The sequence below is a fragment of the Triturus cristatus genome, chromosome 8, assembly GCF_964204655.1.
Source record: "Triturus cristatus chromosome 8, aTriCri1.1, whole genome shotgun sequence".
Lineage (NCBI taxonomy): Eukaryota > Metazoa > Chordata > Amphibia > Caudata > Salamandridae > Triturus > Triturus cristatus.
The window spans coordinates 85,213,995-85,241,580 of record NC_140591.1 but is presented as its reverse complement, the minus strand read 5'-3'; the positions used below and the strand labels follow the sequence as shown (position 1 = coordinate 85,241,580).

General features: G+C 49.9%; 1 protein-coding gene across 1 annotated transcript in view; it reads right to left on the bottom strand.

Moving 5' to 3' along the window:
• DRD3 (dopamine receptor D3) overlaps positions 1–27,586 on the bottom strand; it is a 1,045,748-nt gene that overhangs the window by 786,271 nt on the left and 231,891 nt on the right. The window contains exon 2 of the mRNA XM_085621058.1: positions 22,509–22,807. Within this exon, the coding sequence (XP_085477184.1) occupies positions 22,509–22,790 (282 nt within the window). The 5' untranslated portion in view covers positions 22,791–22,807. The remainder of the gene's footprint in view (positions 1–22,508; positions 22,808–27,586) is intronic.

Sequence of the window (27,586 nt, the reverse complement as noted above, 5' to 3'; positions counted from 1 at the left end):
CCCAGACTACTATCCAGTAACCCTGCAGGAAACTCAGGGAGCCCTTAAAAGTCTGGCCACAGGGAAAGCCCCCGGACCGGACCGCATACCGGCAGACCTGTTTCTGAGTGAGCAGAAGGTTTGGGTCCCTTACATGTGCCTATATTTTAACGCCATACTCCTGGGTAAGGAAATTCCTCTAACTTGGCTGGGCGCGGAGATTATTTCCATCCATAAAAAGGCATCGCCCCTGGACCCGGTCAACTACCGCCCCATCAGTCTTATTGACGTCTTCCAGAAATTAATGGCCCGCATTCTTCTATCAAGGTTGCAGTGTTGGATGGACGATCATCACATCCTGACCTCCCTACAAGCAGGTTTTCGTGCCAAAGTTTCCACCATCGACCAACTGTTTAGATTACAGATGGTACTCTGGAAGAAGGTGACTTTGGGGGCTGGCAGTTTGTATTTGATCTTTGTAGACCTTCGATCTGCATTTTACCTGGTCCAGAGGGAGAAGCTATGGGTCATTTTGTTGGCGATGGGTGTTCCAGCCTATTTGTGCCAATTATTTAAACGTCTACATCAGGGCACTTTTGCAAGAGTGAGGTACGGGAGGAATGGGGAGCTTTCGGCCGCCTTTCCGGTGGAAAAGGGAGTGAGGCAGGGGTGCGTGCTGGCCCCCACGCTCTTCTCACTTTTTCTTAATGGGTTGATTAAACATCTTTGGGACGGGCGGGATTTAGATTTTCCCTGCTTGGCAGCCCGAAAGATACCAGCCCTGATGTTTGCTGACGATACCCTTTTGTTATCAAAATCTTCAAAGGGTATTCAGCGAACATTGGAGGCTTTCTGCTCCTTTTGCAGACTAAGAAACCTGGAGATCAATCTGTCCAAAACCAAATTTATGGTTTTTAACTCTAAATTGACCAACTGTCCCCTTCCCCACATGGATGGCACGGTCCTCAAAAGAGTCTCTACTTTTGAATATTTCGGGGTAACACTGAATGACAAGATGGAGTGGGGGACCCATATAGCCAAGGCAAATATGAAGCTGGCCCAAGCAGCGGGAGCTATTTTAAAGGTACATAATGAGTGCACATCCAAAATTGTGGGACCTCCAGTAGAAATCTATAAAGCACAGGCAAGAGGTGGGGCGCTCTACGGTGTAGAGCTATGGGGCCACGCCAATGCCTCCTCGCTCTCTATCTCTGAGAATAGTTTCATAAGGCGTCTGCTGAGACTCCCACAGAGCACACCGCTGTTCCCGCTACGCCTTGACCTAGGTCTGGTCCGCATACATGAAGTTATCCCTAACCGTCCTCTATTGTACTAGAGGAGACTCTGGTCCACATATGAGCTCTTAAGTTATCAGGAGGACCTTACTCATCTATTGACGCTAAGGGGTGTGGGAAAAATCCCTTGGTTAAAGCATGTTAAAGATCTATGCCTGGCCCTGGGGAAGGGAGATCTGTGGCTTGCCCCCGCACTATCCTCTGTTACGACTCCTAAGAGGGCGCTGGTCAAAGCCCTCAACTATTTCCAATTGGAACAGATGGCAATAAGACCATCGTTGGGTAGGTTGTCCAGTAGCTTTCTCGAAGTCAAGGACAGGTACCAATTTGAGAAACTCTTGGACGACATTCAGCCCCCACTGGCGAAGAAATTGTATGTCCAATTTAGACATGGATCTCTCCCAGTGAGGGCAGTAACAAACAAGTGGTCAATGGCTCATTATGCATCTAGCCTATGTCCGGAGTGTGAATACGCCGAAGAGACAGATCTGCACGTTGTGCTTTCCTGCCCCTCATACTCCACGGCTAGAGCCAAATGGAACCTACAGTTATGCAAGTCCAGGGGCTTCAGGGATTACAGGGTTGTGTTTAGATTGCTGAAATATGACTCTACCCCGTTGACTGTGTTTGCGACCTCCAGATTCTTGTTCTCTATGTGGTGCTCTAGAGGAGCCAAACTTAAGGAGAAAGCTGCTCTAACTGTTTAACTGTCAGTACCCTTCTGCATTTACTAGGGAATTTTAATACCACACTGAGTGGCCTGTTTTTATTTGTTTTTATTTTTTTAAATACTATTTATTGTTCTAGGTGTATTGTTTAATCATGTACACTTTGTATTGCTGCTCACTGGTGATCAATTGGTTGTCTTATGTAATTATGTTTTCTTCGTTTTTATGGTTTTTAACCGATAATAAAGCTTTTTGACTGACATAAGGCATAAGTACAAAGGAGCACGTGTTGTTTTATCTTAGTCATTTCCCCCTGAACATCACCAGCAGCCATCACACGTGTATCTGATTCCTCCTCCAAAGTTTGCCAAGTGCCCCTTTTCCCTCACTCATGCAACCCTCCGCTTGTTTCTCGAGGCATTCATGGTTCAGCTCTCCCTGCATCCCTCACTCATGCAACCCTCAGCTTGTTTCTCGAGGCATTCATGGTTCAGCCCTCCATGCATCCCTCACTCATGCAACCCTCAGCTTGTTTCTCGAGGCATTCATGGTTCAGCCCTCCATGCATCCCTCACTCATGCAACCCTCAGCTTGTTTCTCGAGGCATTCATGGTTCAGCCCTCCCTGCATCCCTCACTCATGCAACCCTCAGCTTGTTTCTCGAGGCATTCTTGATTCAGCCGTCCATGCATCCCTCACTCATGCAACCCTCAGCTTGTTTCTCGAGGCATTCATGGTTCAGCCCTCCATGCATCCCTCACTCATGCAACCCTCAGCTTGTTTCTCGAGGCATTCATGGTTCAGCCCTCCATGCATCCCTCACTCATGCAACCCTCAGCTTGTTTCTCGAGGCATTCTTGATTCAGCCGTCCATGCATCCCTCACTCATGCAACCCTCAGCTTGTTTCTCGAGGCATTCATGGTTCAGCCCTCCATGCATCCCTCACTCATGCAACCCTCAGCTTGTTTCTCGAGGTATTCATGGTTCAGCCCTCCATGCATCCCTCACTCATGCAACCCTCAGCTTGTTTCTCGAGGCGTTCATGATTCAGCGCTCCCTGCGGGCATGAATACCAAGGCGATCCTTGGAGTTAGGTGTCCTGAGGATGACCTTGCAATTAACACATAGGGTCAACTAATCATCTACATATTCAGTGGGCAACTACCTCCCTAATACTAAGGACAGCAGACTGTGTGCCTACTGGTGCACCCTGGATCTGCACCTCAAGCACACTCGTCTGCTTTGTATATACACACTTACAATGACCGTCATTGTTGTCTCACTGCATAATCACTCGGGGCACTGAACATCTTTTTCCCAGTGGTGTTACACACATGTAACAATTATTGTGTATTTCTGGCTTTTTACCTCAAGCAAATCATCCACTTTATTTATAAATACTTATACTCGCCCTCATTGGCTAGCTGCTGTTTCAGCATTAATTATGCTGGGGTTTGGGGTCATTAAATATTTGTGGGAGCCTGCTCAAGTAAGGCCTAAGGGAACCATTGTTACCTCTACAGATGCATTTACACACATTGGATTGCTCTTTGTTAAACCTCATCACTGACCTGACACCTCACAAACACGAGTCTAACACCAATCGGCATATCTGCCTTTCAGTCAGATACAATAAAGTGTCACAGAACGCACCAGTAGCCTAAAGGTCAAATGTCATGTGTGCTCCACAGTGAGGACCTACACTATGCACTTACACTATGCACTTACACTATGCACATGAGTTACTAAAAACTTGGCACCAGAGCTGCCCCTGCTCCCAGACTTGCTGTAGCCCAAAGCTGCAGCAATCACATTTCGAAGGAACCCTTTATTGACATGTTTAAAGCTCATGAAGCGGAGATGCATAGTGTGAGGAAGTCAGACATTCCACATAAGAATCTGGCAGGCTGCTGTAGTAACTAGATTTAAAAGTGCTATATACTGCACAGTGTGAGAAAGCATTTATTTTTATTTGCAAGGACTGCTGTCCTTCTAAAATGTGTATTTTCCTAATTTGGCTCAGTGTACATCTTGAAAGGTCATTTTTGAAGCATTGTGATATTTTGCCAAAATCTTAACTAGTTGAAATACCACAAAGATGACATTTGTATAATTAAAGTTGTTGAGTTCTGCTGGTCTTTAGCAGCCTCCGAAGTGGATCTGCCTGGCTCCCAAGCCCTTCATTTAGAGTGAATGTTTGAATGACTCCCATCAGGGACTCCCTACGGGGCCTGCTGGGGCAGCTGCTGTGCTGGAGGGAATCTGCCAGGAAGGTAGAGGGGGTGAATTACATCATCATCCATCTACACTTTTCTGAGGAAATTGAGGGGAAGGGAGAGATCAGCTGACATCAAATCACAACACAGTGGACAGGCATGAACTCTGATGGGAGCCAGGTCATAGGAAACAGCTTTATAATGTGGGCAGTCTTTGAAGCTGGCCTTCTCATAGCCGGGGTGGCCTGGGCCAGGAACCAGTCCACATTGGCTTTGACAGCTGGGAACAGCGGAGTACCTCTTTTTATCAAGCAAGGTGATGGGCAGGATGGCAGAGCTCGAGTGGTGGACCTAGCCTTCTGCCATCCTGATAAACACCGAGCACATGGTCTTCTGGGATAGGTGGGCCTGCACTGGGGGGGGCTGATAAGAAAAGTGAGGCAGGGCACAGCCTGGCACCTTAATAGGAAGGTGTACAGGATCCTCCACCAACCACTGCAGACATATTGCCTTATGTTTTTGTTTAAATCTGTTTTATTGATTTTATACAGTTTTCTGAAAGGTGACAGTTGACATGTGATGTTTCGCCAAACAATAAAGACATATACAATAAACCATAGGTGTCTGTTAGCTGTCAATGCCGGTCCTTGTATAGTACCGGCTATATAGTATTCAGCATATATGATCAATTCATTGAAGTGGTTATCCGTTGAGAAACAGTCACATAATACTTCTTTCAGTCATCGCTGCACAGCATGCAGAGTTACAGATAGTTACAGTTAAATACCACATTGACCACGTACAATACTCTGCAAAGGTTTTCTAGCTCTGTCGTATAAAGTCGATCAACAGATGGAACAACCGATAAAACATGAACAATGCCATCGACCCGCTCATATTACCGCTTTCCCACACCTTCGCTCTGGTGTACACAGCTTGTTTGTGTAAGTGCTTTATTAAGTAGTGTGGAACCGTATGACAGTGCTGAGGGGGTAGTCCAAGCCTGGAGGGTGGTAGTATGGTGCTAAGTGATGCCCCGCTCTTCCTGTGGGGTGGCAATGCAGGTCTGGAGAGCTTCAGTGTGGTGCTGGAATGATGTGGTGTTGTAGACAGAGTTGGTAGTGTGGGTCTGCGAGGTGGTACTGGTTCGAGGGTGATAGGGCGGTGCAGGGGGTTGTGGTTCAGTGGTTGCCAGTGGCAGTAAGATGGTAGTGCTGTGTTTAGGTGATGGGTAGGTCGAGTAGCACTGCGCAGATGTAATGTGGGTGAAGTTTGTGTAGTGGTAGGAGTGCCGGATGATAGTTCTGTGGTGGCAGAGTGTGGTGAGGGTGACATTGAGGAAGTGGGGGTAGTGGTTAGATGGTGGTCGCTGACAGTGCGGTGCTATTAGGTTGCAATGAATTGAGGGGGTGGGAGTGTGGTTTGGAGCATTGCATTGTGGGGTACTTGTTAGCAGCAGCCGGTGCAGGTAAGCACGGTGGGGTGGTGGGGCGGGGCTGGCCGGGGAGGGGGATATCGACAGACGACGGCATAGGAAATATTATATATATAAATCCTATTCTGTCGTCTGTTGACATCCCGCCCCGCCCCGCCTCAACGCACCACCGCGTTTACCTGCACCGGCCGCTGCTGGCTCTTGTATGGCAGGAGCAGGGCTAGCCGTGGCAGCTGCGTGCTGCAGGTGCTCGGCGTTGCTGGCGGGTGCTTTGGGGCTGGTTGTGGTGTTCACAGCCAGTCAAGTGTGTGTAGCGCAGTGGTGATACTGCATTGGTGGGGTGGAGTGCTGGGGTTGTAGGGTGGTGAGGGGTGTAGGAATAGTCTCTCTATATGGATATTTAATGGAGCACACGCACCTTGAAACAGTTTCTTGGCACTATCGAATTGCTGAGCTTGTATAATCCACAGCAACGCACATGGGCTGAAGGTTTTATACTGCTTTGTTAAAAGGACAGTTCTTGTCTTAGCTTACAAATGGCAGATGCTTGGATTCACCTTTCAGTTTTAGAGCAAGACAGGTCCTCAGGCAGGATCCTTGATCTCTGACTTTTTAAATTAATTAGATTCAATGTCTAGGGGTCTGATTTACAAAGCTACTGTGTGATCACAAAGCATGCGATTCTCAAAATCATAGGGTTTGCGACCTCAAAATGGCTATTTGTCATGTACTAAACCAAATTTGTGATTTGGTAATAGGTTACCGAATTGCAAAATGGGTTAAGGAACCCAGGATGGTCCGCTGTTTGGAAGGAGCGTGTTTATGGTACACAGGTCAGTTTGCTAGAATATTTCCATGCGCACTCAGCAACCGCTTTTTGCAAACGGAAATGTCGTACATGAGGCCCTAGATGCCCAGAGGCTCTGTAAAGGGGGGGCCGCTCGGCCCTCCCGCCCACATGGCGGTGCGGCGCCCCCCCCTCCCCCGGCCTCTCGGTGGTGGGGTCGCGGCGTGCCCCCACCACCGATAGGCTGATGCCTCCCCCGTGACCCGGAGGCAGCTGTACAGCTTCCGGGGCAAGGTGGCGTGTCGGCTGGGGGGCGGGCCGGCTGGGCCGGCGACCCCCTGGTGGCACAGTCCCATAAGAGGCCCGGGGAGCGAGCTGGGTGCCCTCTTGCCCCTGGCTCGGTCCCCGCATACCTCGTGTGCCCCACGCTCGGGGCATTTAATTTTCTTTTGTTTTTTCAGGTGGAGACGATTCCTGTACGATTCCTGTGCTGGAGGTCGAGTGGCTGTGAGCGTCGTTTTTCCACCATCCTGCGGAGAAGGAGGCGGCGGCGGGTCGAGCACGGAAGCGGAGCTCCGAGTGCGGCAGTAGCTGGGGGCACGATCGGTACCAGAGGCGGCAACGGGATCGGTGTTGGCGCTGCCGAAGCTTGCAAGTGTTTTGTGCGCCTGGACGATTTGGTAAACGCATTGGTGTGACCAGTGCTGCGTGGCCCCCTCTTCCCCTCACCCCTGTAGCTCGCTTTTGACGATTTGGTAAAGCGCGTCGGCCGCTTGCCCTGCACCTTTTACGAGGCCTCCTACCACGCGTCCTCTGCCTGGTCTGCTCGGGGTGGTGACGGGGAGTTGTTGGTGCCGGCAATAGTTGTGTTTGGGGACGGTGGTGTTATCTGGCCTTGGTGTCTCAGTACAAAGGGGTGGGATAGGAAGCATTTAGTATTTTTCTTGTCCACTTCCAGAACACTGTTACTCAGTGTAGGGGGAGTGCGTAAGGTAGTGACTGCGAATTAGCTAGGGCTCTCGCGCTGCGCAACTGTTTTATTTTGTGTTCTACAGCTCCAGCGTTCCCAGGCACCGGGATTGATTCCACGAAGTGTTTTCCAGGTTATTAATATTTTGTTTTCTCATAGGAAGCTAGACTCTGGTGCTTCTTTCCGGTGGCAGACAACAGATCACGGGCGCAGAACACAGCAACGGGCGGAGGACACACAGGGCATCGGTGGTAAGGGGAGTGAGGCGGGCCTGCACTTCATTGCTTCTGGGGGGCCGCAGGGCTTGAGACCTTCCTACGAGGGGTTGGCGCTTGCCCACATTCTAAGACTAGCTTGGTGTGTTTGCGGTCACAGTTGCATGGTGCTTACGGCCATCTTCACATCCTCCATCTGAAAGAAGGTACAATTGCCGGTGTTTGGCTAGGATTAGATTGCATTGCGATTGTGGAGTATGCCGGGGGCACGAGTTAATAAGAGTTCCCGCATGGAGCAAATGATGCAGGCTATGATGCGCAGGATGACGGCGATTGATAGGCGCTTGGGTAAGGTAGATGAGTTAGGTAGGAGTGTGGCGGAAATTAATCAGAGGTTGGACGGGCCTCCTGGTCCACAAGGCAGGCCAAGAAGGATAGTCAACCCACCACAGCCTAGAGGTGATTTTGTCACCCCTCCTAAGAGGGGCAAGTCCAAGAAAACTGCACGCACAACGCCCAAGAATACAGCTGAGGGGGAGGGTATGCCAGGGGGAGTGCCTAAGGATGCTCCCGTGATACCCCCAATGGCACCGGCGGGGCCAGCTCCTCTTATGCCAGCATTGCCGGTTGCCCCACTCGGGGTCATTGCCCCTGCCAACCCCGTGAACATTGCCCCCGTCGGAGTCCCAACCCCCCCGAATAATGTTGTCCCGGTGGAATTGGCATCCCAGATAGCCGCCGTTTTACCCTGGTTACAGTTGGGGGGGTATTGCCATCCTCTCAAGATCATTCAGCAGAAGCCTTGAAACTGGTTGAGATGATTAAGTTGGCCAGGGCGGGGGAAGGGGCACCATTGGCACCAATTACTCCCCTAACAGGTTCCGCCAGCGAGCAGACGGCAAAGAAGGATGGGGCTACGTCGCAAGGCATTGACAGTGGTAAGGAGGTGGCTTTGCCATTACTTAAAGATGGTGCTATGCCCTCAAGGAAGGAGAATTTGGGGCAGCATGTGTCTCAGGCTGTGAAAGAGATGATCTGGGCGGGCAAATATATCAACATATTCTCCTTGCTGCTCGATAATAGGGAACTTGAATATGCCAAGTCACAAAAGGAATGGATGTTGCCCAGTGAATGGAGAACAGAGTTGGTTAAGTTCAGAGTTGAGGAGACATTTGTTAACTGGATGAGGGCCTTTTCCGTGTTTAGTGCCATTACAGCTGAAAGGTCGCCCAATCTACAAGCTGAAATGGCCTGCTACCAGAGCAGGATTGCCATGTGGAGCGAGACACAAGTGGGGAATGGGTGGAAGGAATATGACATTTCATTCAGGAAAGCTAAAGAATTCAATCCCTCTCTAGCATGGGATGTGGTGGATTCCTTGTCATGGTACAATCAGATATCTGGGGGGGCAGCAACGATGGGAGCAACCGGTTCGCAGAAAATATACCCGGCCAAGCCGCAACAGCCCTTTTGGCATGCGCATGGAAGTGAGGTACCAGGAAAGGGTAAGGGTTGGGGGGATAAAAAGGGCGTATGTTGGGATTTCAACAAACGGTCCTGCACTAGGGCAGCGGGCACATGTAAGTTCAAACATGCCTGTTCCTTGTGTGGGCACCCCTCACACCCCGAGACCTCCTGCAGATTTAAGGGTGGCAACCAGGGCTCCAGGGGGAGAAGGAAACCTGAATAGACTAGAGGAGGGTTTAGTATCACACACTCCCATTGATGTCATGGCAATGATTCCCTGGCTGAACAGATACCCGGATCACGCAGCGGCTAAATTACTTCAGGAGGGATTTTCTTGGGGTTTCAGGATACCGGCAGGAGGGTACACAGGTAATACTGAGTGCAGGAACCAACTGTCTGTAAAGCATAACCCAGGGGTAGTGGCTGCAAAAATTGAAAAAGAATTACGCCTGGGTAGGTTAGCAGCACCTTTTGACGAGGTGCCAGTGCCCAACTTTGTTTGTTCCCCACTTGGTGTTGTCCCTAAAAAAGAGAAAGGCGAATATAGACTCATTCATAATCTCTCAGCCCCAAGGGGGGCATCCTTGAATGATGCTATAGATGAGAATGTCTGCAGTGTAAAATATGCCTCTTTTGACCAAGCGGTGGTGTTGCTTAGGGGCCTGGGTTCAGGGGCATTGATGGCCAAGTCTGACATAGAGTCTGCATTTCGTCTTCTCCCCATGCATCAGGGGGATCACCACCTTTTGGGGTTCAAGTTTGATGGGAAGTATTACATGGACAAATGCATGCCCATGGGTTGTTCGATCTCGTGTGCCTATTTCGAGACGTTCAGTTCCTTCTTGGAATGGGTAATGAGGCAGGCAACCGGGCATCAGCAGGTCATGCACTACCTGGATGACTTTCTCTTCCTGGGCGCGGCTGGGTCCCAGAAGTGTGCACGTGCATTGCAGGAATTTTGCGTGCTCATGCGGGCTTTTGGGGTCCCGCTGGCGCCGGGGAAGACAGTGGGGCCAGCTACTTGCTTAGAATTTCTGGGCATTGAAATAGACTCTGTTGAGGGTTGTTTCAGGCTCCCAAAGGAGAAGGTGTCTAAATTCAAGGCGGCACTACGCGCGTGCCTGGCCAAAGAGAAGGTCTTGTTACAACAGCTTCAGGAAACAGTGGGCCAGTTGAATTTCGCGTTGAGGGTGATACCAATGGCTCGGCCCTTTTCTCGCTCAATTGCGCAGGCTATGAAGGGCCTGCGAGAAAAACAACCACCGCACTAGACTGTCGCTTGAGGTACGCCAGGACATGCAGATATGGATGGCATTCCTGGAGGACTTCAACGGCAGGGTTGTGTGGTCCGGCACCCACTACTTCAGCAGGGTTAGGTTTATGGACTGACGCTGCTGGGAGTGTTGGGTTTGGTGCCAGCCTTGGAAACAAGTGGGTCACCCACAGTTGGCCGTACGAATGGGTGTACAGTGAGTTGACAACCAACATTGGTTTTCTGGAGCTGTTCCCCATTTGGGTTGCATTAATTTTCTGGCCAGAACTTCTGCGTAACAAATCAGTGATATTCTGGTCAGACAACATGACGGTGGTGGAGTGCATCAATCAGCAAGCGGCACGCTGTAGGTTCATACTCCGCCTCTTGAAGGAGATTGTGTTGAGATGCTTGAAATTGAATGTTATATTCAGGGCAAAACATGTACCAGGTGTCCTTAATAATGCAGCTGATGCACTCTCTCACCAAAAAATGCAGGTATTCAGGGAACATCTTCCATCAGCAGAGCCTACACCGACACACTTCCCGTCAGCGCTCTGGCAGATTGGTGCCCCAAATTACAGGACCTCGTGGCTGATAGCTTAGCCCCCAAGACAAGGACAGCGTATGAAGGGGCGTTTGGTTCATATTGCACTTTCTTGGGGCGTGACTGGGAATCCAAATGGGCTCTAGAGAATAGTTTTACAGATTATCTGGGTAGATTGCATCAGGAGGGTCGCTCAGTGGCCACAGCTAACAGGCATAGGGCAGCTGTCTCCTTCTACGCACAGGCAAAGGGAGTAAAAGACCCAACTAACAGCTTTGTGGTGCGGAAGGGTCTGAGGGGTTGGCGCCGCTTACAGGGCAGCACGACTGACACTAGGAAACCAATAGGCTTGGGGAGGCTGACGGCATTACTGCCTGCATTGCATGACGTCTGTAGCTCAGACTAGGAGATTCAATTGTTTAAAGCAGCTTTCACATTAGCCTTTTATGGAGCGTTGAGGCTGAGCGAGTTGATGGCAGCCTCCAAGGCAGATAGGCAGGGGGGTATCCAATTCCTGAACACAACAATACAGGGAGACACATTGTGGGTGACAATTTTGAGATCAAAAACTGATCAGGAGTCGCGGGGGGAGACTGTGGTATTGCACAGGGTGAGGACTAATCCTTGCTGCCCGGTACACCATGTGGAGACTTTCATCAGGCAGCGAGGTGGATTGTTGGGTGGGTCGCTCCTATTACACGCTGACGGCACCCCTTTAACCAAATACCAGTTCAGAAGAATCATGGAGTTGACTATTGCCAGGGTGGGCCTTGACCCGAAGGAATTTGGCACACACTCCTTTAGGATAGGCGCTGCCACTGAGGCAATCACAAGGGGTCTGCATGTGAACAGTGTTAGAAGAATTGGGAGATGGTCACCCAATTCTAATTGCTACAAACGGTATGTGCGGGTACACATGCTGTAAAGTACCTAGAGTTTTGCTGACATTGGGTTGTTTTTTCTGTTTTTTGCAGTTCCTTCGCTCTGTGACGCAGGCGGAGAGCTTGCTTCGGGTCATCATCAGGATTCATCGGCGATTCATCGCGGTGTGAACAGTCAGGAACACAGGACGCGGTCAGGCAGGGTTTGGATTGTTGGTCATTCATATGTTAATCGTGCTAAACATGTCTTTTTTACAGGCAAGGGTAGAAGGGAGCTAGAGCACAAAGGTTTGTCCATCTCCTTCTTTGGGAGGGGGGGTCTCTGCCTCAGTCAGTTTCGGGGATTCTTTGCAGAGTTGGTCGCCCAACATGCAGCACCACCGGCGGTGGTGATTCTTCATCTGGGGGGAATGACCTTGCTAGACTGGGTAGGAGGGTCCTCCTGGAAGAGATCATCTCAGCAGCGGGGTGGGTAAGGAGGGTGTGCCCTGACTGCACTGTAGTCTGGTCCCAGCTGATACCGCGGCTGCAGTGGCATGGGGGTGATTCCGTCAGGGCATTGAATCACTCGGTAAAGAGGATCAATACCAAGTTAGAAAAACTTTTCCGAACCACGCACTTACAGACCATCCCACACGGGACTATTTGGGGGGATGAATTGTACTTACAGGATGGGGTCCATTTGACTCAGGCAGGGAATACAATATGGTGTGATAATATCCTAGCTTGGTTGAAGGGCTTTGTGAGGTAGGGATGACTTTCAGGCAGGAGTTGTGGGGGGGCCAGATCGTCGGGAAACAATGCTGGCCTGTGGCGGTAAGGTCATGATCGATGAGCAGCAATTTAAGGTCCTAGGGGGGGCGTCACCATCCACGGAGGGGGCGGCCCAGGGGGAGGGGCCACTGGTCCCTCCTAGAACTTCAGGGGCAGGAATATCCGCTAGCTGCTAAAGATGCGGGGGAGGGAGTCACGCTTTCCTTAGGCTGGTAGCCACCCCGCACATACATCATGACGTCAGCAAATGACGCAGAGTGTAAGGGCCCTCCTTGTTGGTTAAATGGAGTTCACGATGCCGACGGGGTAGGCGGTCCCCTGTCGCGCATGTGCACCTGTAGATAAGGGCGTGGCTAGTAGGACTTGACACCGGTTAGCGACCTTGCCGTCGGGCCAGAAATGTTAGAATGCAAAATTCAGGCAGGATGTTAGATTCGGATAGGAAACACGCTGTATTAGACTTTTGTTAAGGTTAGCCTTTGATATTTGTCTTCAATACTGTAGATCTAATGTGATGAATTTTGCGTTTCTTAACATATTGATGTAATGTTGATATTTCATCCTTTATTGTTTTGTATAATAAATACGGCCGGGGGGTCCCTGACCACCCGCCTTCCAAAGACAACTTGCTGATGTCAATCCTTCAAGGTGTGGTGTGGGAAGCTGGGAGGGGAGGGTAGCCAGTCACGGACCATGTGTAAAGGGGGGGCCGCTCGGCCCTCCCGCCCACATGGCGGTGTGGTGCCCCCCCTCCCCCAGCCTCTCGGTGGTGGGGGTGCGTCGCAGGTCTATGACGCGCGCGGCGCGCCCCCACCACCGATAGGCTGATGCCTCCCCCGTGACCCGGAGGCAGCTGTACAGCTTCCGGGGCAAGGGGGCTGGTCGGCCGGGGGGCGGGCCTGCTGGGCCGGCGACCCCCTGGTGGCACAGTCCCATAAGAGCATAAGAGGCCCGGGGAGCGAGCTGGGCGCCCTCTTGCCCCTGGCTCGCTCTCCCCATACCTTGTGTGCCCAACGCTCGGGGCGTTTAATTTTCCCCACCCACCAGCCCTAAAAACAAGGTACTAAACAAAGCTAGTCGGTGGTACTATGTAAGTTTGACTTAGGCCTTTTTCCCGTTACATGTGTAGGAGGTCGACGTGATTGTATGGTTGTACATAGGCCCCCCTTTTCTCTGTGGTCAGATCTGAATTTAGGCCCTTTTTTCCGTTTTAGCGGTGATTGGTTGTGATCAAATATAGATGTTGTGTGTACTTAGGCCTTTTTCCCGTTATAGCTGTGATTATGTCATCATTAAAAGTGTAATATTGTGTGTATGTATGCCTTTTTCCCATTAGTGCAGCATGCTTTGTATTACTATGGTCTGGTTTTAGTTTAGTGTAGTTGTCCTTTAGCGAGTTCTTTTCCTTTTTAGGTCTCGCTGAGCCCAGCGCATGCGCTGGCTCGAAGAGACATTTTGTATATGGGCTCCGAAAAATGCTAACAGGCCAGCCTAGAGCTACAGTACATGTGCCCGGGCGTGCGCGCCGCGCTTACTTTCACTTTCGCGGCCGCGCGGCCTCTTCTTTGATCGCGATTGCGATCACTTTCTCTTTCACGGCCGCTTTGCTGCGTAGACCCAGCCTCCTCTGCCGGCACACCCACTGTTTTCATTGAATCACTTGCATATTTGGGGAAAGCAGGTACAATGTGTTGTGCATAGAAGAACAGTCCTTGCATCTCGTCTGAGCAGGGCGTGGTGGTATATTGCTTTGGCTTGTAGTTTCCTTGATGATGTGAATCTTGAATTATTTGTGGGGATGACAGGGCTCACACATCTCAAGAGGCTAGTAGCTTGCTGCAAGCGGGCAAACGGAATATCTCTCCCACAGCCCTGCACTCTGTGAACAAGAGCTGTGGAGCTAGAAGTTCCTGTCAGGGTTGGACATCTGTTTAGATGGTAACAAGGCAGGAGGATCTGTGATGCTATCTGTAATGTGGCTTTCTGTACCACAAATATTTGCAAAACCCTTCCCACAAAAGTCTATCTTCTTCTGTTTCTAGAATTTGAAGACTCAAACAATTCGAAATATGTTCCGGGCGGTGGTAAAATGATAGTTACAATGTGTTCTCATTTAGTAGTAACGTGGGTCCATTTTAGAAGGCAATGCCGGATCTTTATATTCTGACTTAAAATTAACATTTCAGGGGCATTGTTTTTCTTCACCGGATGAAGTTGATTGAGTCTATGGCGAGGAATACTGCGGATTGGCAGCCATCTCGGACGCCGCCGGACATTTTCTGTATTCAGAAGGCGTTCGGCGAAGCTGCATCCTTTCACCGTTTTTTAATAAATCGGAGGAAGCCGGATGTTGTTTACAAAGTCAAATACTTTTAATAGACGCTATTATTTTTCCAAGAATACCCTTCACATTCAAATAAAACATTTCATGGGTACGTTCCTGATGGAATAGTTGTACCTCCAAAGAAATTGGATGTTCGACAAATGTTATGACTGACAATAACTTTTTATGTTGTTTTGTTTCCGTGGCAAAGCTGTAATATATGAACAGGAACTGGAGGAATATTGTGATGCCCATAGATTTCGCTAAGAATGGGCGAATTTATATCATGGTCGTAGGCGCCTAATCAAACTCTGCTAGGCTGGTCTACAACAGTTCAGGTCCCCGTACAATTTTGGAGCTAGAATTAATTCCCTTAAATCTCGAGTCATTTACAGAGGCAGTGTGTGACTACAGCAGTTCGTCAGAGAAGTAGTCTAGTTCACACGGAAGTTGAGTGTGTCACTGTCGGGGAGCACTCTCCGCAGCAAAGCTTCCTGAGCGTCACCCCAGTGCCGCTTGGTTGCCAAACGCAGCCGGTCATCAGCACATAGCCGCCAAGATTTCAGTCTGCTTATGTGTGATTTTTCCTTTTTTTACAACACTTTTGTGTGTGACAGTTCAAAGCTTTATGTGTCACTTGATTAGGGTGACCAGATGTTGAGAAGCAAGTACTGGGACAGGTCAGTCATATAAGCAGGAGTAAAGCCTCTAGTCTCACTGTTACATCTCGTTTCTGAGAAGTGCAGTACTTTCTAATTAACAGTATTATGTTTTTCTTGAGAAGTGCAGATACTCTCCCTCTCAAAATAAACAAGCATTTGCAATGCAATAGGTCTCGCATTTATACGAGTTTGAGCTATTGACATTGCAAATAACAATGCCTTTTATTTTTGTTTTCGTTATTAAAACATAAATATGAAAACAAAACTAAAAGCCATTGTCATTGACAATGCCAATACCTCAAACACACGTAAATGCGAGACCTATTGCATTGCAAATGCTTGTTTTTCCTTAGGTTCATCGTCGTATTTATTAGGGTTGGTCAGGCGGTAAGGTCATGATCGGTGAGCAGCAATTTAAGGTCCTAGGGGGGGCGTCACCATCCCCGGAGGGGGCGGCCCAGGGTGAGGGGCCACTGGTCCCTCCTAGAACTTCGGGGGCAGGAATATCCGCTAGCTGCTAAAGATGCGGGGGAGGGAGTCACGCTTTCCTTAGGCTCGTAGCCACCCCGCACATACATCATGACGTCAGCAAATGACGCAGAGTGTAAGGGCCCTCCTTGTTGGTTAAATGGAGTTCACGATGCCGACGGGGTAGGCGGTCCCCTGTCGCGCATGCGCACCTGTAGGTAAGGGCGTGGCTAGTAGGACTTGACACCGGTTAGCGACCTTGCCGTCGGGCCAGAAATGTTAGAATGCAAAATTCAGGCAGGATGTTAGATTCGGATAGGAAACACGCTGTATTAGACTTTTGTTAAGGTTAGCCTTTGATATTTGTCTTCAATACTGTAGATCTAATGTGATGAATTTTGCGTTTCTTAACATATTGATGTAATGTTGATATTTCATCCTTTATTGTTTTGTATAATAAATACGGCCGGGGGGTCCCTGACCCCCCGCCTTCCAAAGACAACTTGCTGATGTCAATCCTTCAAGGTGTGGTGTGGGAAGCTGGGAGGGGAGGGTAGCCAGTCACGGACCATGTGCGCACAGCACGCCCAGCAGGATAACTCTTTGTTGGGAAGCTGCAGAGAAACCGAACTGCAGAAATCACCGCAAGAAGTTTTAAACTATCTATGTATACAGCACTAGGCTCTGGCAGAGAAGCAGGCGCGTGCTGCCAAGAGCTCTTCAGTGGCAGGAAACTGTTTGTATCTGAGACAAAGCCACAAGGTGAAGGACTCCCAGACCGCAGTCTGTACGTGGTGGAGTGGGTCACGGGCTGGGGCAAGCCAGCAGTGCATGGAACTGTGCAGTGGTAATGTGCTGTGGGGGTGGCAGATGGGATGTTTGTAGTGCGGATCCACATGAAGGTAGTGCAGTGATTGGGTGGGAGTTACGTGGGGGTGCAGAGAAGTACTTGAGGGGCAAATGATTTAAGAGTAGTACTGGGAATGGCGGTGTGTGGTGACACTGTGGTTTATTATGCGGTAGGGCTCTCCAGAGGGTGTAAAAAGCTATTGTAGAAGTGAGTCTCCAGTGGGTGGTAGACATAGAGGAGATGATGTTGCAGTGCTGAACTGGTAGTGCTCTTCTGTAAGGTGATGGGGTGTTCCTGGCTGCTGACAGTGTAGTCTTGTGGGGTATCATTGCTGTAATGGGGTGCGATGTGAGGGTGACTGTGTGGTACAGAGCCTGGTTGTGGTAAGTGGTAGTGCATTGGTGAGGTGGTAGGTTTTCGGTTGTGTGGTGCAATTGTGTAGTCGTGTAGGGTGGTATTGCACTGGTGTGGTGTTTGTGTGGTGATGTGTGGTGGCAGTGCTACCATCGCAGTGATGTGCTGGACATGACATGGTGGTGTTTTTTGAAGTCGTTTAGTAGGGTGATGCTGCTCAGTGGTAGAGCTGAGCTAGGTCCTTGGTAGTGTAATGTTGTGTGGCGGTAGTGCAGTAGTGAGGGATGTTATGGTTGGCAATGTAATGTTGGGAGGTGATATGTGTGCCTGTGGTGCTGAATGGGATTGTGGAGTTGTAGAGTGGTACAGCTGCATCACAGATGGTAGTCCAGTGGTGAATGGTGGTGCAGGGGTGGGAGCCAGGATTGACACGGTGTCGGGTGGTAGAGCAATGATGTCACATGGTATGGTGGTGCTGTGCAGTGCTAGTGAAGAAGTAGGGTGGTTGAGAATATGTGTGTTGGAGGGTAATAATATAAATCCTTGAGAGGTAATGGCAGAAAGTAGTGCAGAGATGTCATTAGTAGTGCATTACTGGGCATAAAAGTGGCCGTGTCCAGTGCAACAGCTGTGTGAGGGCAAGCGGTGTAAACTATCCGCAACACGGCTGCTGCTTTGCAATCCGTTCAAGTGCTTGACAACAGCACGGCCCACAATGTGGAGAGGGACTTCTTTTTTGTGTGGATGCGTTACACAGTACAACATCCAGCCCCGCCAATACTTCTTTATCCATTGCAAACATTCTGGCCAAAAATGTAAAACATTATGAATGACTAAAAAGAAAACAGGACAGCGGGAATAAGTGACAGAATAATCAAAGGTCATTAATAACGAATGAATACAACAAAAATAATTATAATAAATATGCTGGTAAAAGGCCGGCTGGACCTACGAGTGAAGCCACAATGAAGAGAAAGAGAAACCAGAGACAAAGAAAAGTGAAGCAAACCTACTGAGCGTTCATTTGCCCTCTGAAGAGGTTGGGGCTTTAGAAATGCCAATTCATAGACATACACATGCATGCACGCTTAAGCATCAAAGCAAAATTCACAATCTCTCACAGGACACATGACCAGGTTTTCATTAACACAACGCCTGTCTCTAGGGTACATTTAAATTGCAAAATGATAACTAAATGAAGTAGAGACTAAACATACATGCAGTGAACACATAAACAACATTGGACATGGCGCTCTCCAGAAGGTTGCATGGCGGTGAACCGTTAATGAGAGCTGATAGCAGATGGACGGGCTCAGATCCAAGGGAAACCAGCTGGAACATTTTTCAGTTTTTTCCAGAATTTTAATTAATTTGTAGGTTGCTGCCAATGTGTTCCTAGGAACCAAGCAACACTAGCAATACAAACTCATTTCTTGGGTGGCGGCCATCTTGTAACGACACAGAAGATCCTCTGTACACTTTCTGATAACCTTCTGGAAGGTTCTTCTACAGATTTAAAATGGTCAGGGGTCCTCACCATCGAGAGCTAGACTCACTCCCTTGTTACCCAAAGCATTAAGGTTCATCAGAGTATGAATGAAGGAATGAAGGCATTTATCAGGCACTAACACATTGCTGAGAAAACCTCAGGCGCCAGAAAAACAACCACCCCACGGAGAAAATTTCCAACCTCTGATGGTAAAAAATTAAAGTACTTCTATTACCCGAAGCTTTGCCTAGGGGTAATGGGAAACCTGAAGCCCATGATCCCTAAACCATACGTTAATCCGACAGTATATGGGGTGTGGTGTGCCAGAATCTGCAGATATTTGACAAAACAAGAGTCTCTAGATGCCGTTCCCCACACCCAGATTAAAAAAAGCACCCCAACCGAAACGCTCCTTCTCGAGCAATGCGGAGATGAAACACCAGGAGACCTCAAATAACACCTCTTAAGTGAGCATAGGTGAGCAGACTTTACACCTGTTCAGTGATACATCATTAGCCTGTGTCTCTCTCCCTTTCTTGTTGCATCCACGGACCTTTCAGCTGCCACGCCTGCAAATTCACCTGCATCCGGACCTGCCGCACACCAGCCCCCGCCAAGTCGAACAGCAGCAGCACCCACCTCAAGTGCATCCTGCTCAACACCCGCTCCGTCCACAGACACGCCATCGAACTCTGGAACCTCCTAGACGCCACAGCCCCTGACGTTGCCTTCCTCACAGAGACCTGGATGAACGCCTCATCAGCTCCCGACATCGCCATCGCTATCCCAGAGGGCTACAAGATCGTCCGGAGGGACCGCAACGCCAACCAGATGGGAGGAGGCATCGCCATCATCCACAAGAACACCATCCGTCTCACGACCAGCACCGAGAACACCCTGACCACTGCCGAACACCTGCATTTCCAGATCCACACCAACCCGAACACCACCCTCAGAGGCACCCTGATCTACCGACCCCCTGGACCACGCACGCAATTCAGCGAGGACATCGCCGACTTCGTCAGCCCGCATGCCCTCCCCTCCGCTGACTACATCCTCCTGGGGGACCTCAACTTCCACCTGGAGAACAACAACGACCGCAACACCAGCACCCTGCTGGACAACCTCGCCAACCTGGGACTCAAGCAACTGGTGTCCACCCCCACCCACCTCGCCGGACACACACTCGACGCAGTCTTCTCTTCCAGCACAGACATCGACTTCAGCCACGCCACAGAGCTCCAATGGACGGACCACAGCTGCATCCACTTCACCTTCAAGAGAACGACGACCCACCACCACCAGCAACAGGCCGCCCGCAGAAGCTGGAACAAGATCACAGCAGACCAGCTCGCCACCTCCCTGAGCCAGCACCCTCCTGCCAGCTCAGCGAACCCCAGCCAGGCCGCCGTCAACCTCACGAAGTGGATCAGCATCTGCGCGGACGAGCTCGCCCCGCTGAGGACCCCGCCCAGCAGACCCGGAAGCAAGAAAGCCCCATGGTTCACCGACGAACTCAAGAGCTCCAAGAAGAACTGCCGAGCCCTCGAGAAAGTCTGGAGAAGGGAACCTACACCGGACAACAGGACCTCCTTCAAGCTTGCCACCCGGAAGCACCACCAGCTTATCCGCGCCGCCAAGAAAACAGCATTCAAGGAACGGTTGGACAACAACGCACACAACTGCAAGGAACTCTTCAACATCGTGAAAGAGCTCTCCAACCCCAGCGCAGGAAACAACGACATCACCCCATCACAAGACCTCTGCAACTCCCTCGCTTCATACTTCCACAACAAGATCACGGACATACACAACAGCTTCAACAACCAACCAACGCACACCATGACCGAACAATCACCCCCCACCACCACCCTCCACGCCTGGACCCCGATCAGCACCGAAGACACCATCCGCACGATGAACTCCATCCACTCCGGATCACCGACCGACCCCTGCCCTCACCACGTTTTCAACAAGGCCGACGCTGTCATCGCACCCCACCTGCGAGACATCATCAACACATCATTCAACACCGCCACCTTCCCTGAGAGCTGGAAACACGCCGAACTCAGCGCCTTACTCAAGAAACCAACAGCGGACCCCACCGAACTCAAGAACTACCGCCCCATCTCGCTCCTCCCGTTTCCAGCCAAAGTCATCGAGAAGACCGTCAACAAGCAGATGGCCGCCTTCCTCGAGACGAACGGATCCCTCGACCCCTCACAGTCCGGCTTCCGAGCCAATCACAGCACCGAGACCGCCCTCATCGCCGCCACCGATGACATCCGAGCCCTGATGGACAATGGAGAAACAGCGGCCCTCATCCTCCTAGACCTCTCCGCGGCATTCGACACGGTCTGCCACCGCACCCTAGTACAGCGCCTCAGTAACATCGGAATCCAGGACAAGGCGCTGGAATGGATCATCTCCTTCCTCGACGGAAGGACACAGAGAGTCCGCCTACCACCATACAAATCAGAAGCCTCCGAAGTCATCTGCGGCGTCCCTCAAGGATCATCTCTGAGCCCCACCCTCTTCAACGTCTACATGAGCCCCCTCGCGGCCATCGTACGCAAACACAACCTCAGCATTATCTCCTACGCCGACGACACCCAGCTGATCCTCTCCCTGACCAACGACCCCGCCTCCGCCAGAGCCAACCTGCACGAAGGGATGAAAGAGGTAGCCGAGTGGATGACGACCAGCCGCCTGAAACTGAACTCTGACAAGACGGAGGTCCTCATCCTGGGCTCTTCCCCCTCCGCCTGGGACGACTCCTGGTGGCCTCCAGCCCTGGGCACCGCACCCAAACCAACAGACCATGCACGCAACCTGGGCTTCATCCTGGACTCCTCCCTCTCCATGACCAGGCAAGTCAACAACGTCTCCTCGGCGTGCTTCAACATCCTACGCATGCTACGGAAGATCTTCCGGTGGATCCCCACCGAGACCAGGAAGACCGTCACCCAGGCCCTCGTCACCAGCCGACTGGACTACGGCAACGCCCTCTACGCCGGTACCACCGCCAAGCTCCAGAAGAGACTCCAGCGGATCCAGATCGCCTCGGCCAGACTCATCCTCGACATCCCACGAACCAGCCACATCACCGGACACCTGAGAGACCTTCACTGGCTCCCCGTCAACAAAAGAATCACCTTCCGCCTCCTCACCCACGCACACAAAGCCCTACACGACCAAGGCCCGAGCTACCTCAACAGCCGGATCAACTTCTACGCTCCCAAACGCCACCTCCGATCAGCCAACCACGCCCTCGCCGCCGTCCCCCGCATCCGAAGAGCGACTACAGGAGGAAGGTCCTTCTCCTACCTGGCCGCCAAGACCTGGAACTCCCTCCCGACCGACCTGCGCCTGACCCAAGACCACCTCTCCTTCAGGAAGAAGCTGAAGACCTGGCTGTTCGAGCAGTAGCGGCACCCCCCCCCCCAGCGCCTTGAGACCCTACGGGTATGTAGCGCGCTCTATAAGTGTCACTGATTGATTGATTGATCGTCCCCATATGTTATTTCTTATGCTTGGTTTTTACAGTTCCTATATGTGGTCTCTAAAATCTTTGTACTGCTGTCGACATTAGTGATGTTTAAGTTGAATGATGTAGAGTCTATTGGCTTTGACCAAAATGTTTCAAAATTGTCTGCAATAATGTAAATCTGCTGCGATCTACTTTTAAAAACCATGTACAATGAAGCCTCCTTGTAAGCCACTCTCACATCCCAGCTGAAAGGGTTGACCAGGCTCTATCAAGAAGTAAGTAAATGAGTAAATGACATGAAGGCCAGCTCTAGATAGGCCTATTGTGGGCGTCACAGACCTGGAGTACAGTGTCAGCGTTGATACCACCATTCCCAGGCACTTACCTCCAGATACACCACCCAGGGCATCACCAGCGTGGCCACCAGCAGGTCCGCCACCGCCAGGCTGACCACCAGGTAGTTGGTCGTGGTCTGCAAGGACCTCTCCCTCAGCACCGCCAGGCAAACCAGCACGTTCCCAAACACAATGGCGAAGATGAGGAGGCAGTAGAGGAGGGCGTAGTAGCTATGGGGGTGCGGCAGACTGTGCGCAGTGAAGTTCTCCTGTCCGCACTGGAGGGGCGCGGTCCCGTTGGGAGGGGGACCCGTTCTGCTCAAGAGGGCCATCGAAGAAGAAGGTGGTCCTGCAAGGAGAAAAGCCCAGCTTAGTGACATGGACAACATTTGACAGTCTCTCACCACATTCTCTTCCCCTCACCCGCTGTTGTGCTATCCCTGTGTCACACACCTGAGGTATCTCGCTCTTTCCACCACTCTTTTCTGCTCATTAGTTTCCACCTATCACCCGCTTTCTCTTCCTATCTATTACCAAACTTTTAAACTTTTTTTTTTATTTCTGCCTTTCTTCGGCCTTGATAATTTTCCCTTTTTTTATTTCCGCCTTTGTCATAATTATCTCCTCTCTTGTTCTCTTCAATTTCATTTTGTCTGTTACTCTTGCTGCTTCCCACAGATCCCCCACCCCCTTTTCGCCTCCCGCTTACATAAACCCCTTTTGACAGCATCTTTTATTGCTTAACATGCTGTCATTGATTTTTCCCTGACATTTTTAGGTCAAGCCTGGGCAGCGCATGCGCTGCTCTGTGAGGCATGCTGTATTGGAGTATGGACTTGAAGCTCCGCCCACTCTCCACCTATATTGTTCATTGGCTTTTGTCATTGTACTTTGTAAATGCTGGCTTCTGATTCGTTAATAGGCTTGTTAGTCCCTCCTTAGTATCGCTTGATCTCCATTTGTAACCTCCAATGAGGACTGGCCCTTTTACTTCTGTTGTTACATGGTATGTCTTATTTAGTCTGTAAGCACTATTTTCTTTAATGAGTTTCCCCTACTGCAGGTACGACATGCTTTCCTGCAACATTCAGTGTGCCATGCATGCTTTCACTTTCCAAGCAGCCCAGGATGATGGCGGCTGCTTCTTTCTAGTGAAATAGGTCTCGCATTTACAAGAGTTTGAGCTATTGGCATTGTAAATGACAGCGCCTTTTATTTATGTGTTAATTATCAAAACAGATAAAGGAAAGGCATTGTCATTTACAATGCCAATAGCGCTTAAACTCTCGCCAATGAGAGACGTATTGCATTGCAAATGCTTGTTCTGTGTGTTGCCCAGAGCAGTGCTTTACTGTTCTGATACGTCTTTCCCATGTACCTCCCTTGTGTATAAGACCCACTGTTGGTGTTCTCGCGATTCCTCATGGTTTAACCCTGCATGAATTCTCAGACTGCTGCTTGTGCTAGCAGACCTTCTTTACCTTTTGCACTGTGAGTAGTGTCTGATGACAGGGGATGCGTCCTGTGACCTATGACAGACATGCAACCTCAGGGTCTGACTCCACTAATCACCAAGGGGCATATGTATGAGCCACCGTCGCTGCCGGATCGTCACTTTTTGTGATGCTCCGGCAGCACAAAAATTGAAATCTTATCTATGAGGCCACACAAACCCACTTTGCATGGCTTTGAATGGCAAGGCAGCACAAATCGCTGCGTTGCTTTACTCTGCGCTTGGAAACTCTCCATGGGCATTGCGGTGGGTGTTTCCATGCAACACCATGGATTCTGATGCCTCCCCAGATTTACCAAGAGCATGTAAACCTGGGGAAGCACCAAAACCTTACGCCACCCGAACATAATGAGGAGAAATATCGTTATTCCTCCTTGTTTATTCCTTTTCCCATGTGTACTGCATTCCGCAGCACACATAGAAAGAGGAAAAGGCCTTTCAGGATTGTTTTTGTGCAGGAAGGTGCTCCTTCCTGCACAAACCCAGTCCTGCTGACAACACAGGTGCCCTTGCACCATGGTGCAAGGGTCCCCGCGTTGGTGCTAGACTGCCGAAACAGCGCCAGAGCTGGGGGAAAAGAGAAGGAATGCACCGTATTAGATAATTATGGTGCATTCCTGCCCTGTCACTTTGACACAGGGCAGTGCAGCAAGGTAACTTGCTGCGCTGCCCTACATCAAAACCCCATTAACGCGGCCCCAAGAGTGAGGCACCTCCTGACAGCTTCACTCCACATACCTCAACCGTGCTGCATGGTCCAGAAATAGGGGCATTATTTATGGGGTTTTGCTGCTGGGAAGCACAGCAAGTCATCTTACTGCGCTGCCCTACGTCAAAGTGGAAGAGCAGGATTGCACTGTATTTATCAAATACTGTGCATTCCTGTCCATTCCTCCAGCTCTGGTGCCGTTTCGGCAGCCCAGCACCGACACACGCACCCTTGCAACATGGTGCACGGGTGCCTGTGTTATAAGTAGGATAGGTTTTGAGCAGGAATGGCTGCCTTCCTGCACAAAAACAATCCTTGGAGGGGGTTTCCTCTTTCTGTATGTGCTGGAGAATGCAGCGCACGTGGAAAGACGAATAAAGAAGCAGAAATAAAGTTATTTCTCCTTGCTATGCCTCGCCTCGGGAGGCGTGAGGTTTTGGCGTTCCTCCAGGCTTGCATGCTCTTGTAAATCTGGGGCAGCGTCAAAATCCATGGGTGTTGCATGGGAACACCCACCGCAACGCCTATGGAACGCCTCCCGAGCAAGAGTAATGCGTGATTTGCTCTGCCTTGCCATATCCATGAGGTCATTCAAAGCCACGCAAAGTGGCTTTGCGGCGTCTCATAGATTTGATTTCAATGATTACGCCGCAGGAGCGTCACAAAAAGGGACGGTCCGGCGGCACAAGGGCCTTATAAATATACCCCTAGTTCTGTTTAGTAATGAGGAACTCCTTATGAGGTTATTAATAAATCCCCTAAAAGCAGTTTGACCAACATCCACCTAGGCAGCAGGAGAACGCTTGTTCAACGACCTAAAATGTATTCAAACAGCACAAGACTGAGGTGAGCACAATTATTTATAGAAGTGAGTCCATGTAAACATGAGTGTAATGTCAGCAAAGAAGTTCGTGGGGGCGAGAGAGTTCACATCAAAACTGAAGGGAAGTAGAAACGCGAGGGAGTTAAAAAACAATGAACAATGAAGGGGAAATGTGAATAAAAATCACTAGAGGAAAAATAAGTGAATAAGAAGGGGGTGGATTTGGGGGCATGAGAGTGGCAGGAGTGAGTACCCAACAAGTGATGGAGTTGAACGGCGAAAGATAGGGCACGGTCTCGATGGTATTTGCGGGGCAGTGATACTGCCCCCAGCATTACCGGTGCCAGGCGGTATCCAGGCACTACACTGGCTGCTCTCGACTTGTTATACAACTTGCTGATGACGTAACGTATTGATGTTTAAAAAGAAGAACTTTTAGCTGTTTGTGCTGATCAGCCATTATTAACATGAAGCTACATCATGTTGTCAGTACTGCCTCGTTGTGTAAGTGAGGCCCAAGGTCATGCAGTGTCACTTCCTGTGATGTCATCATTGTTAATGGACATGTGATGTTAATTCCTCAGTCTCTATGGCACTGGTGAAATGACACCAACCAGAAGAGCAAAAAAGTGAGGTGGGGACTGGGAAGGAAACAAAAGAGAGTGGAAGACACAAGGAAAGAAAGAGAAAGCACAGAGGGTGGAAAGGGGAGGGGGAGGGAACAAGAGAAATATAGAATGGTATGGTGAAAAAGAAGCAAGAGAAAGAAAGATAGTAAAAGAACAGGAGGGACTGGGTGATAGAAAGTAAGGGGGAAAAGAAATGAAAAGTGATGGCAAATCTGGCCTTTAAAAATACCAATAAGCAATTCAGAACATACATAATAAATAGCTCCATGGATAATTTGGATGTCCGCGTAAATGAAGCCATGTCCTATGTACGTGTTGCTGATGAAGGGCCAAAGAGACTTCCAGCTTTCCGCATAGACACGCGCAGGGTGCAGGTGGCGGAAACATTCTCATATTTGGGGATCCTTTTTGACGGGAAGTAGACATGGAAAAATACAGTGACAAATAGAGCCATCTTATTAGAACAAGCATTGGCATAGCCAATAGGTCTCGCTTTTTAGACCTTATAAGTGTTTAGACATGCAGCATATTATCCTGGGCGCTGACCTGCCAGTTTCGAGCTAAAAAACGAGCTTTGGTAAAGTACTCACGAATGCCACTAAATCTCAAGATCTCAGCATCAATCCTCTGACTTCACAGCTCGAGGGAACTATTCTTAAGGAGACCGGATGACTACAGCTCCCAAGTTGCACCTGGACTAGATTAAGTCCTTGCTTGTAAACCTGGACTGGGGAAAACTTAAATGAATGCATCGAAGCAGCAAAGGCGTCAGTGTCACAGAGGCAGAAGCAAGTTTCCCTGCATCTGTGGGAGCACCTTTTCTGCCATGATTGCACTTGTTTCACGTTTTAAGTTGGGCTGTTTGTTTATCTCCGACTTCGTGTCGGATATTTTGAAGATGACTTGAGTGGGCCAAGTGGCACTGCCGGCTCTGTGGCTGGCTGAGCACAAGTCGCGTGTCTGAGTGGGATCCAGCAGTTGCACCACGCTGGTCTTGCACATGACGTGTTCATTTGTGCATATCTTTACAGAAGACATTTTGGATTTATTTTCTAGTCCCGAGCGTTCATGTTTTTAACAGTGCAATCTGGGAGTTGGAGTCTTTATTTTACTGGCCCGCTTGGACTAACACATTTGTAAAAGGAAAGCTCGGTACCGGATGCATTGTGTTTGTTTTACAGGAGCAATCTGTCAGTCCTAAATGAGACATAGGTTAGTTCCCGAGAGTCGCAGTCATTGAATTGCAATGCCACAGTTGTAAGTTTGTAGCAAAGAGGCCAAAGAAGGTATGTGCACCCAGTCCGTAATGTATTCATAGAGGCCAAGGATGAAAGACCCATGTAGAGGGCATGTGTTGTTACGTATTAGGGATGATTATGTCTAAGAGAATGAGGGGTTGAAGCGCTTGTAGTCAAAAGGATTGAGTCACACAGGGCAAGTGATGCTCACAAGAA